At 20.2% G+C, this 12,502-nt stretch overlaps 3 protein-coding genes across 3 annotated transcripts; 1 reads left to right on the top strand and 2 right to left on the bottom strand.

The window, feature by feature from the left end:
- On the top strand, nucleotides 1-895 carry MKS88_000191 (fam-m protein; the record flags this gene model as incomplete). Its single annotated transcript, XM_067219263.1, has 3 exons — nucleotides 1-84; nucleotides 219-270; nucleotides 468-895. The coding sequence occupies 3 exons, from the start codon at nucleotides 1-3 to the stop codon at nucleotides 893-895; spliced, it is 564 nt and encodes a 187-aa protein (XP_067070406.1).
- A 2,697-nt stretch (nucleotides 896-3,592) lies between these two features.
- Nucleotides 3,593-4,782, bottom strand: MKS88_000190 (PIR protein; the record flags this gene model as incomplete). The annotated part of the gene is made up of 3 exons (XM_067219262.1): nucleotides 3,593-3,766; nucleotides 3,890-4,612; nucleotides 4,756-4,782. The coding sequence occupies 3 exons, from the start codon at nucleotides 4,780-4,782 to the stop codon at nucleotides 3,593-3,595; spliced, it is 924 nt and encodes a 307-aa protein (XP_067070405.1).
- A 3,980-nt stretch (nucleotides 4,783-8,762) lies between these two features.
- On the bottom strand, nucleotides 8,763-11,321 carry MKS88_000189 (STP1 protein; the record flags this gene model as incomplete). The annotated part of the gene is made up of 4 exons (XM_067219261.1): nucleotides 8,763-9,841; nucleotides 10,173-10,520; nucleotides 10,635-11,178; nucleotides 11,301-11,321. The coding sequence occupies 4 exons, from the start codon at nucleotides 11,319-11,321 to the stop codon at nucleotides 8,763-8,765; spliced, it is 1,992 nt and encodes a 663-aa protein (XP_067070404.1).
- Between the last annotated feature and the right edge of the window lie 1,181 nt (nucleotides 11,322-12,502).

Below are 12,502 nucleotides of genomic sequence, written 5' to 3'. Positions count from 1 at the left end.
ATGAAACAAATAACTAAACCAGTCTTATTTATTAAGATTTCTGAGTTTATCTTTTTATGTTGTATATGTCATCTTAAAAATATAGTATTACAGTACTATATAAGGATACGTGCTTTATACACATATTATACTTGTTTTTAATTAATAATGTTGCATCGAATTAATTCTGTATTCTTTATATAACAAATATTTACTTGATTTATTATTTTTCCTTTTAGATTAGGATTATTAAATATCCAATTGAGAACTGCAATCTTGCCAGGAAAAGAAGTACGAAAACTTTTTAATTACTGGCAAAATGTAAACAGGATAAGGACTCAAATATTTTAGGGTTAAAACATAATATATCAAATAATACAGAGTATGAAAATAAGGATATAGTTATTAGTGAAAAATGGACCATGGTAAAAACAAAATATCTAATAAAAATTTATTAAATAAGACTCAATAATATACCGAAGTTATAGATTATAATAACGGAATGTTTGATAGAAAACATTTTTTTTTCAAAAACAAACGGATTAAAAAAAAAGATTACGATAATTTTCTTGAAAGAGACAGGAAAATTTGTGATATATATTTAAGCAAAATAAGATTTAGAAAGTATAGAATTGGAGTTGCTATGTTTTTTATTTTTCTCTTGCTGGGAATAGGAGTACCCGTGTTATCAAGTTTACCGTCCTTGAAAGAGGCAGGGGAAAGCATTACAAACAATGGAATATTGAAAACATTGAAAGATAATGTAGAAGCATGGGGAGAAAACGTACTGTACTATCTTATTATAGCATTATTTAGCGTAATTATGATTATGTTAGATGTTATGCTTATAGTAGGGTTCTATAAGATTTTAAGAAATAATGAAAAATATAACAAAATTAAGTTAATAAAGGAGTAAAATGAATAATAAAAAATTCATATGTTTATATGATGAAAATTTTAATATATAGTAATAAGCGTAATATTTTTTGTGAATTGATTAATGAGAATACATATAATTTTTAAAATATTATAAATACATATATATATAACTGGTGTTTTTAATGCACAACATAAATATATTTTCATTGCTCTTTTTGAATTTAAATATTTTAATGCTTTTAAATTTGAATATATATTATTATTATATCTTAATAAAAACAAGGATATAAAGTATTTCTTTATATTTTTAAATATATTTCTATAAATAATATGTGCTTATGCTCAAAAGTTTATGTATTGTATTACAATACGGATAATTATTTATAACTATAGAAATTAACGTTTATAATAAAATATATTTCTTTCTATATTGTGAATTGTAATCTAAAATTATTATTTGTTCAGTTAAATAAGAAAGTGTATTATTTTAAAATTAACAACAAGTATATCTTGGATTATATTAAAAGAACCATAGTAAATATATTTCGATGTATTGATGTATATATATATGTTATTTTACTTAAGAAAGAACTTAATATTTATTATGTATAATATATTTAGGTGAAATGTGTTACAAATTATATCAACTGTAAAAATCCTTTTATTAGAATTTTAATTTTCCTTACATCGAATAAAAGTAAAATTATAAACACATAATTAAGTAGTATCCATTTATATAGGATTCTTATTTAAGAACTTATGGATTATATTTTAATTTCATTTCTATTCTTATTTTATTTTATAAGTTTATAAATATTATTAAATATACAATCAATTATTATTTAAAAAGAAAAAATATACTTCATAGATTTAAGAAAATGAAATATTTTTTTACATGTAAACTTAAAAAAAAGCTAAAAGAAATACATTTCGAATTTTAAAAATATTTTTCTAATAGTTTATGTTTTCTTGTTTAAATGTTATATCTTTAATATATAAATGAAATCAACCTTTGCAACACTAAAATTATTTCTTTATAAAAATTAAATTAAGTATATATCGAATTTTTAGAACTAAGCAAATAATTTTTATAGATTAATTCTGGTTAAAATATATTAATTCGATAGTAAATAAATGAAGTTGTAAGATAATATTACTTTATTACTTTTATATTTTATTTTTGTTATGTGTCACAGTACGTGGTTGACAATGTATGTAAATATATATTTTAATAAATAATTACTGTTTAAATAAAAACAATAATTAACAATTATAACAGACTAAATTTTGCTTTTATATTAATTAGATTTGTGAACCATGTTCCCCGAACTTCGTTTTTACTAAATATATGCTTACTGTAACTAAATGATAATTAAAAATAAAATTTGAAACCTCATTATCATTAAAATTATTTCATTTATTCTTTCTAAATGAATATTTCAGTGTTTGAATAATTTTCTATAATTTCAATATTACATGTATTTTTTTTTATTATTTTGAACGCAATATTAAGTATAGTGCAAAATATATTATATATTGTTAATAAATAAAATTCGTATTTACAGTAAAATTTAAAGACATATGTAACTATGTACAATAAAAAAAATGAGTGCGTACATGAAGTTTACAATTAACAAATTACCATGGTGCCTAAAAATTTCATATGATGAGAAATGAAATCCTCCTTTTATAAATTGTTATTTTTATATGAATGTATAAATAATAAATTGTGTAGAAAATATGGAAATGGATTCTATCTGGAAACTCAATAAAATAAGTATTACATTTCTATTTCTCAGATTCTATAAACATAAACAAGTTACTTGCTATTATATTTATGGGAATATTTGTTGTATTTTTCTTTTTATATGAAGAAAATAAAAGCGAAACATAGGCATTTAAATAATATTTGTTATTATTAAAATTTACTTTATCAAAAAATTTATAATGTAGTTACACTATTTTTATTATTTATCATATATCAATTTTTTTAATCATATGTATGTTATGTAGAGAATAAGGTATTAATGTAGTTAAAAAAAAATAAAAATAATGCTAGAGCAGAACATATTTATGAATTATAAAATAATGGTTAGGATTTTTCCCATTTGAATACAATTAAAATTAGAATTCATCTACCTTAGCGCCAATCATAAATACCCTTTCAACAATATGACATATAATATATATCAATAGAAGAAAAAAACGTTAAAACTGTTACATAATGTGTAACATTTTTAGTAATATTAAATTGAAAGTGGACAAATAATAAAAATTTTGAATAAAGTTATAAAGAAAAAGTAGACATATACTTTATATTTTGATTAATGTTTTTATTCCAAGGTTTTACATTTTTTATTTATATAATATTATTATTGGTGTTGTTTCTAATGTTGTTTTTTATTCTGTTATACTGAGAAAATAAACGCTACCTCATATTGTTATATAAGTATATCCACTTTTGCCTTAACGTCTTGTGTTATATGCTTAAGTTTTAAAATTATTTATATTTCATTCTAAGGGGAATCTCGTTTAAATGGAATTTTCTACTACTAATTTTAAAAATAGTATCGTATTTATTTTATCTTTATTTTTGAATAATTTTTATAGACATATATTCATTTCTTTATTTATTGTTTACATTGCTTTTTAATGAATTTGTACATAAGTGTAACATATATATCACTAAGTATTTTATTTTCTATTGAAAATGACATAAAAGTTTAATTTTACATCAAGTGTCTCCTTGAGGTTGATAGGTTATATTATGAGAACTTACTTCACAATTCCTATTTACTACTACATGAAGGTTTTGTAAGGATTCGCTCAATGCTTCTTGAAATTTGTTAAGTTCAATAATTTTTTTTTTTCGTAAACGATAATATATCCAAGATTTCAGTGGAGTAAACTACATCAAAATATATGTATATTTATTTAAAAATATAATTTTTATATGCTTATAATTTTTGTGAAAATAAATTATTCTATATGTGATAAATTATTATTAATTTTAAGTATAATTCTTATTAACCTTATATAAAAAAAATATAGTGAAAGACATTAGTAATACGATAGATGTTGTTAAAATGGGAACAAATACGTAATCTACATCTTCTGTAGGTGGTAATATTTGTGTTGAAGTTTGTTCTATTTGTGGTAATATTTTTGGCAAACCTTCGCATGGAGTGAATTTATTCATTTTATCATCATATGCATTCTTAAAATTGATTAACTCCTCACAAAAAGGGTCATTGCTATTTTGTTGACATTCTTTGTAATTATTGTTATAAAAGTTATAACATTCTCTAACACTTTCACAAATATTACCATCGGAGTCATTGTCTTTACCATTAAATGTGCTGAAATTATCATAATAGCTATATAATTGTTTAAGTTTATTTAAAACATCTTGATGAATAATTTTTATTTCGTCTGTGCATATATTTCCTGTTTTGGACGAAAAATCTCTATATCCCTGAAACCAACTTGAATTATTATAACTATCATCTGAATTTATCCTATAATTTAAGTATTTACAACGTTTGAAGCTATCGGATTTATAGTTTTCCTTTATTTCAATTAAATATCTACCAACCTCTTGGCATGGTGTAGCAAAATTAGGTTTATTTTGCTCGATTAGAGCACATTTCCTTCCAGGATTTTCACCTTGTACCCCACGCATCCTGTTATAAATATCTAAGATAACATCTTCAAATTCCTTTTTATATTTAAGAAATAATGTTACGGAATTTTCCTGAAAAGAAAAAAAGTATAATTTTAATATGTAAGTGCGCAAAAACATAATTTCATGGAATATATTTCTACATCATTTCTAGAATGGAGGATTCTTTAATATAATAATACAAATAATTATTATAACATAAAAATAGTTATTACATTTTCTGCTGGATCTCCGGATGCCATTATATATAAGTATATGTGTCAAAATTGGAAATAATTAAATTGGTAACATGTTAATTTTAGTATAAGTAAAAATAAATATATAATATGTTTTTATGTGACGTATTTTTTTTTTTTCATACATAGAATTTTAAAACATAACTAAGTAAGTGTTTTTCTATATATTTTGATAATATTAAAATAACTTAATATGCTTAGTACACTACAAATTAAATCCTTTAATTGAAAATATAATAATTTTTTGAAAAACAGGATCACTTTATTGTAACTAAAAAATAGTTATAGAAAAGAATATTCTTTTCTATATTTTTATTAATATGAAGCTTATGTAATTCTAATGATATTTTATACAAAAAAATAAATTAATTTTAGTACATACTCATATGGATTTCTCATTATACTGTAATATATATTTAGGAATCTCTTTGGGTCTTTAAAAATATTATAAATAGTTAAATATTAACTATTTATAAGATATATAATTTTCTCTTTTATTTTATTACTATTTTTTTCATTATTAAAATAATACCATTCATATTATTTCATTTAATATTTATCATAAGTATCAATAACATATATATTAGTCAATAAACTGAACTTGACGAATATTACTAAAATTTAAATTTAACTTAATAAAAAAAGACATTTAGCTAAAAAGTAGTTTAGTATATGGAAATATGAATTTATTTGTTAAATGAAAAATATACATCCTCAAAAAATTTATTTTAATTATAAATATAATATTCCATGAATGCACTATATCGTATAATTTTAAAATAATCTGCTAATTCTCTTCATTGTATTATATAAAGAAGTTAAAGTTTTACTTTCTTCTTTAGAACCTTCATAATGGGATATATATATATTTATATTCGATATATAAATGTATGCAGAAAAAGTAAATATGTTTATACTATAGAATAATTATTATTATGTATTAAAAATAAAAATACAAATAATATAATATTTATCTTAATTGCTTTAGTAAAATTTATTATTGAATTCATTTGTACATATAGCATAACAAAAATATAAATTAATATTTCAATCAATATTTATCATAATAATCTACAGAGAATACAACTTATTAGCAATGTTGTTTATGGTATGTGTTTATATTTCAATATATAATAAAACATTTGCGAATGTTAATATCATAATATTTTTCAATTATGTATATGTTACTTCTACTTTATTTATGATATTATATTTCATATGAGTTCTAACATATTATAACATTTAATACAATGTATTTAGAAAATAATATTAAATTATTATTATTTTTTTTTTATATATATTTTATTGTTCTAAATTATCTAACGATTATATACGTTTAGTATGATATATAAATTATAAGTTATATCTTAATTAAATTAATATATTTAACATATAATCAAATATATTTAAAAAAAAACTAAAAAATAAAATAAAAGAAAAATATGTTTTTGTTATTATTTCATATATGTAATGATTTGTCTTTTTCTTCATAAACGATGTAGAATTTTATATAGTACAATAAGATTTATAATTGCTAAAATAAATATTAGTTAACGTTATTTTGTAGTGGATATTCTTTTGTTCTTATATCATTTTTTTATTTATAATATTAAAATTTTTTTTTTTAATATTTACATCAGCGTTTAACTTAATAAAGTATAATATTTATCAAGGCGCTTTATATATTTCAAAACATTACGGTTTTGTTGTTGGACTTTTATATAAAATCATAACTATGTTCGTAAGTCCATGTATGTTAATATTTCTTTATAATATTTAATATATTTTTAATGTACTTGCAATATGTTTATATGATTATAGTTAAATTAAATAATTTATTAAGTTCACATATCAAATATAAGAAATATAAGAAAACATACGTATTAACCTTCTTGTAATTTATACACAATATTAATGAAATATATAAGTGACATATATATTACATTATAAAACATAAAAGTATTTTTTGAAAGGAGACATATATATTAAAATAATATACTTTAAAAGAACTATATATTCATTATTTGTAATATAAAATAAGAATGTTTAAGTTCATTTAAATTTATTAAATATTTTTTGAAATATGGATAACGTTAATATTATTAATAAGTAAAAACAATGTTTTCTTAACAAAATACTATTGATATGCTATAATATATATGTTTTATGTAATATGAGGATATTATATTACAAATAAGTATTTATATTTCAGTTAAAATTGTGTTATTTGATAGTCCTTCTTATAATTAATTCAGAAACATATTTTTTTTATTTTTTTTATTAATATTATTACTGCATTAATTATAATGTTTAAAAAATAAGCAGAATGCTGTTATTATAGCTTTTACTCAATACAAACTAGTAAATAAAAATTTACAATTTACTAATTTTCTATGGAATATGATAAAAGTAAAAAATTATTATGTATCAAAATGCATTAAACATTTTAACAAATAGATCTACTATTGGTTTATGTTATAAATAAATAAATATATATATAATTTATAAAATAATAAAAAAAAATATAAGAAGAAAAAATATTATTAACTAAATATTAAAAAGAAAAATATTATTTTATAATTTCAAAAATCAAAAGAGAAAAACATTGAATGTTAGAATATATATATTCTTTTCAAAACTCAAAAAGGTAGTGTCCAAATTTTTTTATTAATATAATAAAAATAGGTATTTAATTGAAAGGAAAAAAATAAAAATATATGATATTTTTTGAAATTCCTATGAAATAATATTATTCTGTTTCATTTGTTCTTCATTTTAAAAAAGTGTTGAATCTTATCAATTTAGTACTGTTTAAATTATATACTTTTTTATAATTATATTTTATATCTTTAATATTATAAAAATATTTATAAATTATAATGTATAAAAAAAAAAGAAAAAGAAAACCATAAGAATCATTTTTAATTATCGGTTTATATCTTTTTTTAGAATTGAATAATAAGGTTAATATAAAAAATTATGTATCCTGAATAATTTCATTATTATCACATTTTTGTCATTTTAATAATTTCATTGATATTTAAAATTTATTTTAATAAAACTTATATAAACAAAAAAATAAATACTTTAATATTAACATACATAAATATGTATGAACATTTTTTATTAAAGTCACAGTATTGTTGAGAAAAAAAATTAAATTCTTTATTAAGAGAATGAATTTTTATATATGATTTTTCCATTTTGCGTATATATAAATAACTCAAGAAAAAAATTATTATATATATAACAGTTAAAGTATTATAAATTTATAATAAATGAGAACTATTAATATGAGAACTTTTATTAGGGCATAGAGATTAACATTCTTTTATGCAATATATTATTTACTTTTTTATAAGATGAAATATATGTGGCATATAATTAACTTTTCATATATTTTAACATCATTTTTCTTTAATGAAGAGATTTACTATATCAATTAACACATTAATTTCCAAATAATGCGAATACTTGTAGATTACATAATAATTATCTTTTCAAAAGTGAAAAATACTGTACAGTAATTTTTAATGGAATAAAATATAATTATATAAATTTATGTGATAATATTATATTAATTCAAAAATAGTATTAAAATTTATTTATTTTGCTCTTTTTTATTATTCAAAATGTTAATTGTTTCTATGTTTAATATTTTGGAAAATGTTAATATTAATTTTTTTTTTTTTTCTTTTGATATATATAATATCATCTTGCAAATTTTATTGAATAGAGTATTAATATAATATTCTAATGGATATTTTTTTATAAAGAAAAAATTGCATACGTAATAGTAATATATTTTAAGTATCGAAGTTTCAAACTTCATATTTCATTCTTGCCTTTTTCTTCTTTATTACTTGTTACTTTACATTCCTCTTCTTTATTTCTTACATGCACTAAAAAATTCAAATAACCTTTATTTTTAGCAGCACCTTATCTTAAATATAATCTAACTATATTTTGGTTGTATTAGTATGAATTTATGAAATGTGTTTTTCTGCTATATCAATGGATTTTTCTACTGTCCCATTATTAACTATAGAACGTGCATATAAGTCATCTTCTCCTATCCAATCTTCTATCTCATTTCTGAAACTGTCCCTCCTTATATGAGTATGGAATTCCTTATTTCTTTTATTTTCTATATCACTGTTAATATATTCAATTGTATTTTCTGTAATTTCTTGTTTGTTACCTGAATATTTTTGTGTCTTCCATTCATTTATGGATATATCCAAAAATAATTCCCTATTTTCAAAGTACACCTCTTTTTTACATTCTTCTAATACCGTCATAAGCGCGAGAACACACAAATTTGTTAATAATTTTTTTTTTATATATTTATATAATTCTTCATAATTTCCTTTTTGCTGAAATTCTTCTATATTTAGTGGTGATAAATAATTTTTATTATCTTCGTTTTCACATTCTGCTGACATATTCTGCAACTGCTCTGCCAATCCTTTAAACCAATCCTGTTCCAAATACTGTTTTATAATAGTACCATTTTTTGATATCCACTGTTTCCATAGATTTTTTTCTATTTCAAAAAATGGAACTTTGGATTTTTCTCCAGATTTCTTTTTTATTTCTTTCATTTCATGTATATAAGCTAGTTCTTGCTTCCATTCATTCTTCAAATTATGAAACCAATGCTCTTTTTTCAATATTTCAGAAGCATTTCTATGTTTTTCTATCCATTTATTCCATAGAATATTGAGGTTTTTTATATCGTTGGTATTTTCAATATTTTCTGTTATTAGATGATCATTCGTTAAATTAGCACAGGTTCTATAATCCTTTTGTACTAACGCATCTATACATATTTCTAAGAATTCTTCTTTGTTGTTTTCCCAATCTTCATTTATATATTTTTCTAGTACTTCCATATGTACTTCTATTATGGTTTTTGATCTGTCTTTTTTTCGCTTTGACACGTTTACATTATTTGTAAGTTCATTTATTTTAATTTTTTTTATGATTTCTTCATCTTCATCTATTGAGTATCCTAAATGCTCATCTTTTACAAGCTTATTTTTTTTGTTAGAAAATGAAGGTACTAGCAATTTCAGGAATTTTATTTGTTTTCTTTTTATCTTTTTTTTTTTTTAAACATCACCATTAATAAGAACTACAAAGAAAAAAAAAAAAAAAATGATTTATATGATAAATTATTATGGTAATCAAATGTTTATTATATATTTAGTTTATATTTTTATTTTACTTTAATAAAAAAAGAAAATAAAACGATAGTAAGAATACTTATTAAAATAGATGATATATAATTGTTAGGTTTCTTTACCACTTTATCTGTAATATATTTTTAAATATATATATATTAATACATGTATTTATTTCGAAAATAGAAAAATAAATAGCATTAGTGGTACCTGCAGATGTAGGATGCGTAGAAGGAGCTGGAGAAAGTGAGGTAAAACTTAATGAATCAGTAGATGGAGAAATAATTTCAGGATTAGAAAATGCTCCAGAATCTTTAGGAATTGACGATGGTAATATAGAGTCTTCTTGTTGTGTATGGAGAGAATTAGAATCTGTAATTTGCTCTGATGATTCAAATTCTGAAGATTCTTCTACTACATTTTCTTTCGTTTTATCTTGGTTAACTGAATGTTCAGATGCTCCTTGTTGAGGGGATATCTCTGTAGGTGAATGTTGCACACTTGGAGAATTTTCCACTAGTGATAAAGTTTGATTTTGAGGTATAGAATTTTCTGGATCTTAATTATCTCTTTGCGATTTTTCTGGAACTTTAACTTTTTCTTCAGGTATATTCATATCAGAATATATGAAGTTATTAATTGTTTTAAATGTTTGAGAATTCATTATGCCACAATTTTTTGTTGGATATTGGGATAAAGCTATTTTGTTTTTGCATTTGGAATGTAAGAGACTCTTCTTATTATTAAAATGATCCTCCCTGCCTTTAATCCACACATTATATTCCGTAAATTTATTTATACATTTCTGATCACCATTACAGTCATATATGCTACTATTATTTTCTTTATACTTACTTAGTATTTGCATATATTGTTCTTTTTTTTCGCAGAAATCATCTGCATCATAGAATAATTCTAAAAGTTCTTTTTCTTCATTGTTAAAGATCATAAAACATCCACCATATTGTGTTATCCCTGTAAAGTACTTACTATACCAAGTTCTTAGTGCTCCTTTCCAAATATATTCTTGATAACGCCTATATGGATCTTTCGAATTAATTAAATAATCAGCCAGATTCTTGCATTTTTCTCTAAATTTTTCTTTTTTATTTTCACTTTTTAAAGAAGAGGCTTGAGATATAATAGTAGCACCAACTTGTTTAAATCCTTGTTGGAAATACAAATTTATTGCTGTAGTACCCTGAACAACTGGGTACTATATTTAGAATTATTATGAATTATTTAGGCATTATTTTTTATGGTAGATATGTTATAATTTTATTGTATATATGCAATTTATAATTAAAATTATGCATCTTAAAAAATAAAGAATATTACCGAGTTAAAACATTTTTCCATGATGGCTATAATATTATTGTGCGTTGCAAATAACAATCTGAAAGAAAAATAAAAAATTTGTGTCTTTTTGTTTTTCAATAACGTAATTTAAATTAATATTTGTTAACTAAAAGAAATTATAAAATTATCATTTACATAATAATTTTTATATGATATATTAAATAATGAATGCATTACTATTTATTTTATAATATATTTATATTAATTAACCTTAAATATATAAGAACCAGATATTTACCTAAACTTACTTTAATATTTAATACAAGTTAATATTTTTATGAACAATTTCATGTTTTCTATATAAAGAGAAAGTCAAGTTGCTAACAATATAAACCTACATATGAGATGCATCATGTAATATACAATTCATTATGGAAAAACAGTATTAATATACTGCATTTTTTCCTTTTTTTTAATGAAGATCAAAAAATATAAATAAAATTGTATGTATTAATATAAATAATTCACCGTATTATTATGTTTGTCCGAAACTATATAATTAAAAAAACAAATAATTATTAGTACTGTTAGTATGTTTCTATTTTATTATATTATTTTTGTTATTTATTTTTAATACTAGCTATAATTTTGCCATAATTATTTTGTTAATGCTTTTACGTATTTACTACTTATGTCTAAGGATCAGAATAGATAATATATAAATTATACTAAATTTTCGATGTGATACTAGACACCTCATACGATTAAATTGTAACTGACACTTAATATTATATATATATATATATCACTTATCTAAAATTGAACTATTTGAGTTATATATATAATTCCATTAAGAAATTTTAAAATAGAGTAATATATTTCATATATATATGTTCTGTACATGCGTATTATTTCTTTTATTTATGAATGAATTCATATTGGCAATATTTTAATTAATAAAATGAATATTTAGATATATTAAATAAAAAAAGCAAATTCAACTACTTATTCTAAATAAGCATAATTATCTTGATATATTTACAACAAAATTTATTATACTATATAATTAAAAAAGAAGTAAATTATGTTAGAATTTTTTAATGAATAATAATAATATTATATTTCCACGTAAATGAAATATTATACTACATTATATTATACAAAATATATTCAAAATCATAAAATTTTTTTTTGTAACTATTTAGGGATATATTCTAAAAAATATATTAAAAAAACGTCCT

The sequence above is a fragment of the Plasmodium brasilianum genome (assembly GCF_023973825.1).
Source record: "Plasmodium brasilianum strain Bolivian I chromosome Unknown PB_00_05, whole genome shotgun sequence".
NCBI classification, from domain to species: Eukaryota; Apicomplexa; class Aconoidasida; order Haemosporida; family Plasmodiidae; genus Plasmodium; species Plasmodium brasilianum.
Note: the sequence above shows the minus strand (reverse complement) of the source record. Positions and strands in the feature narration are given on the sequence as shown.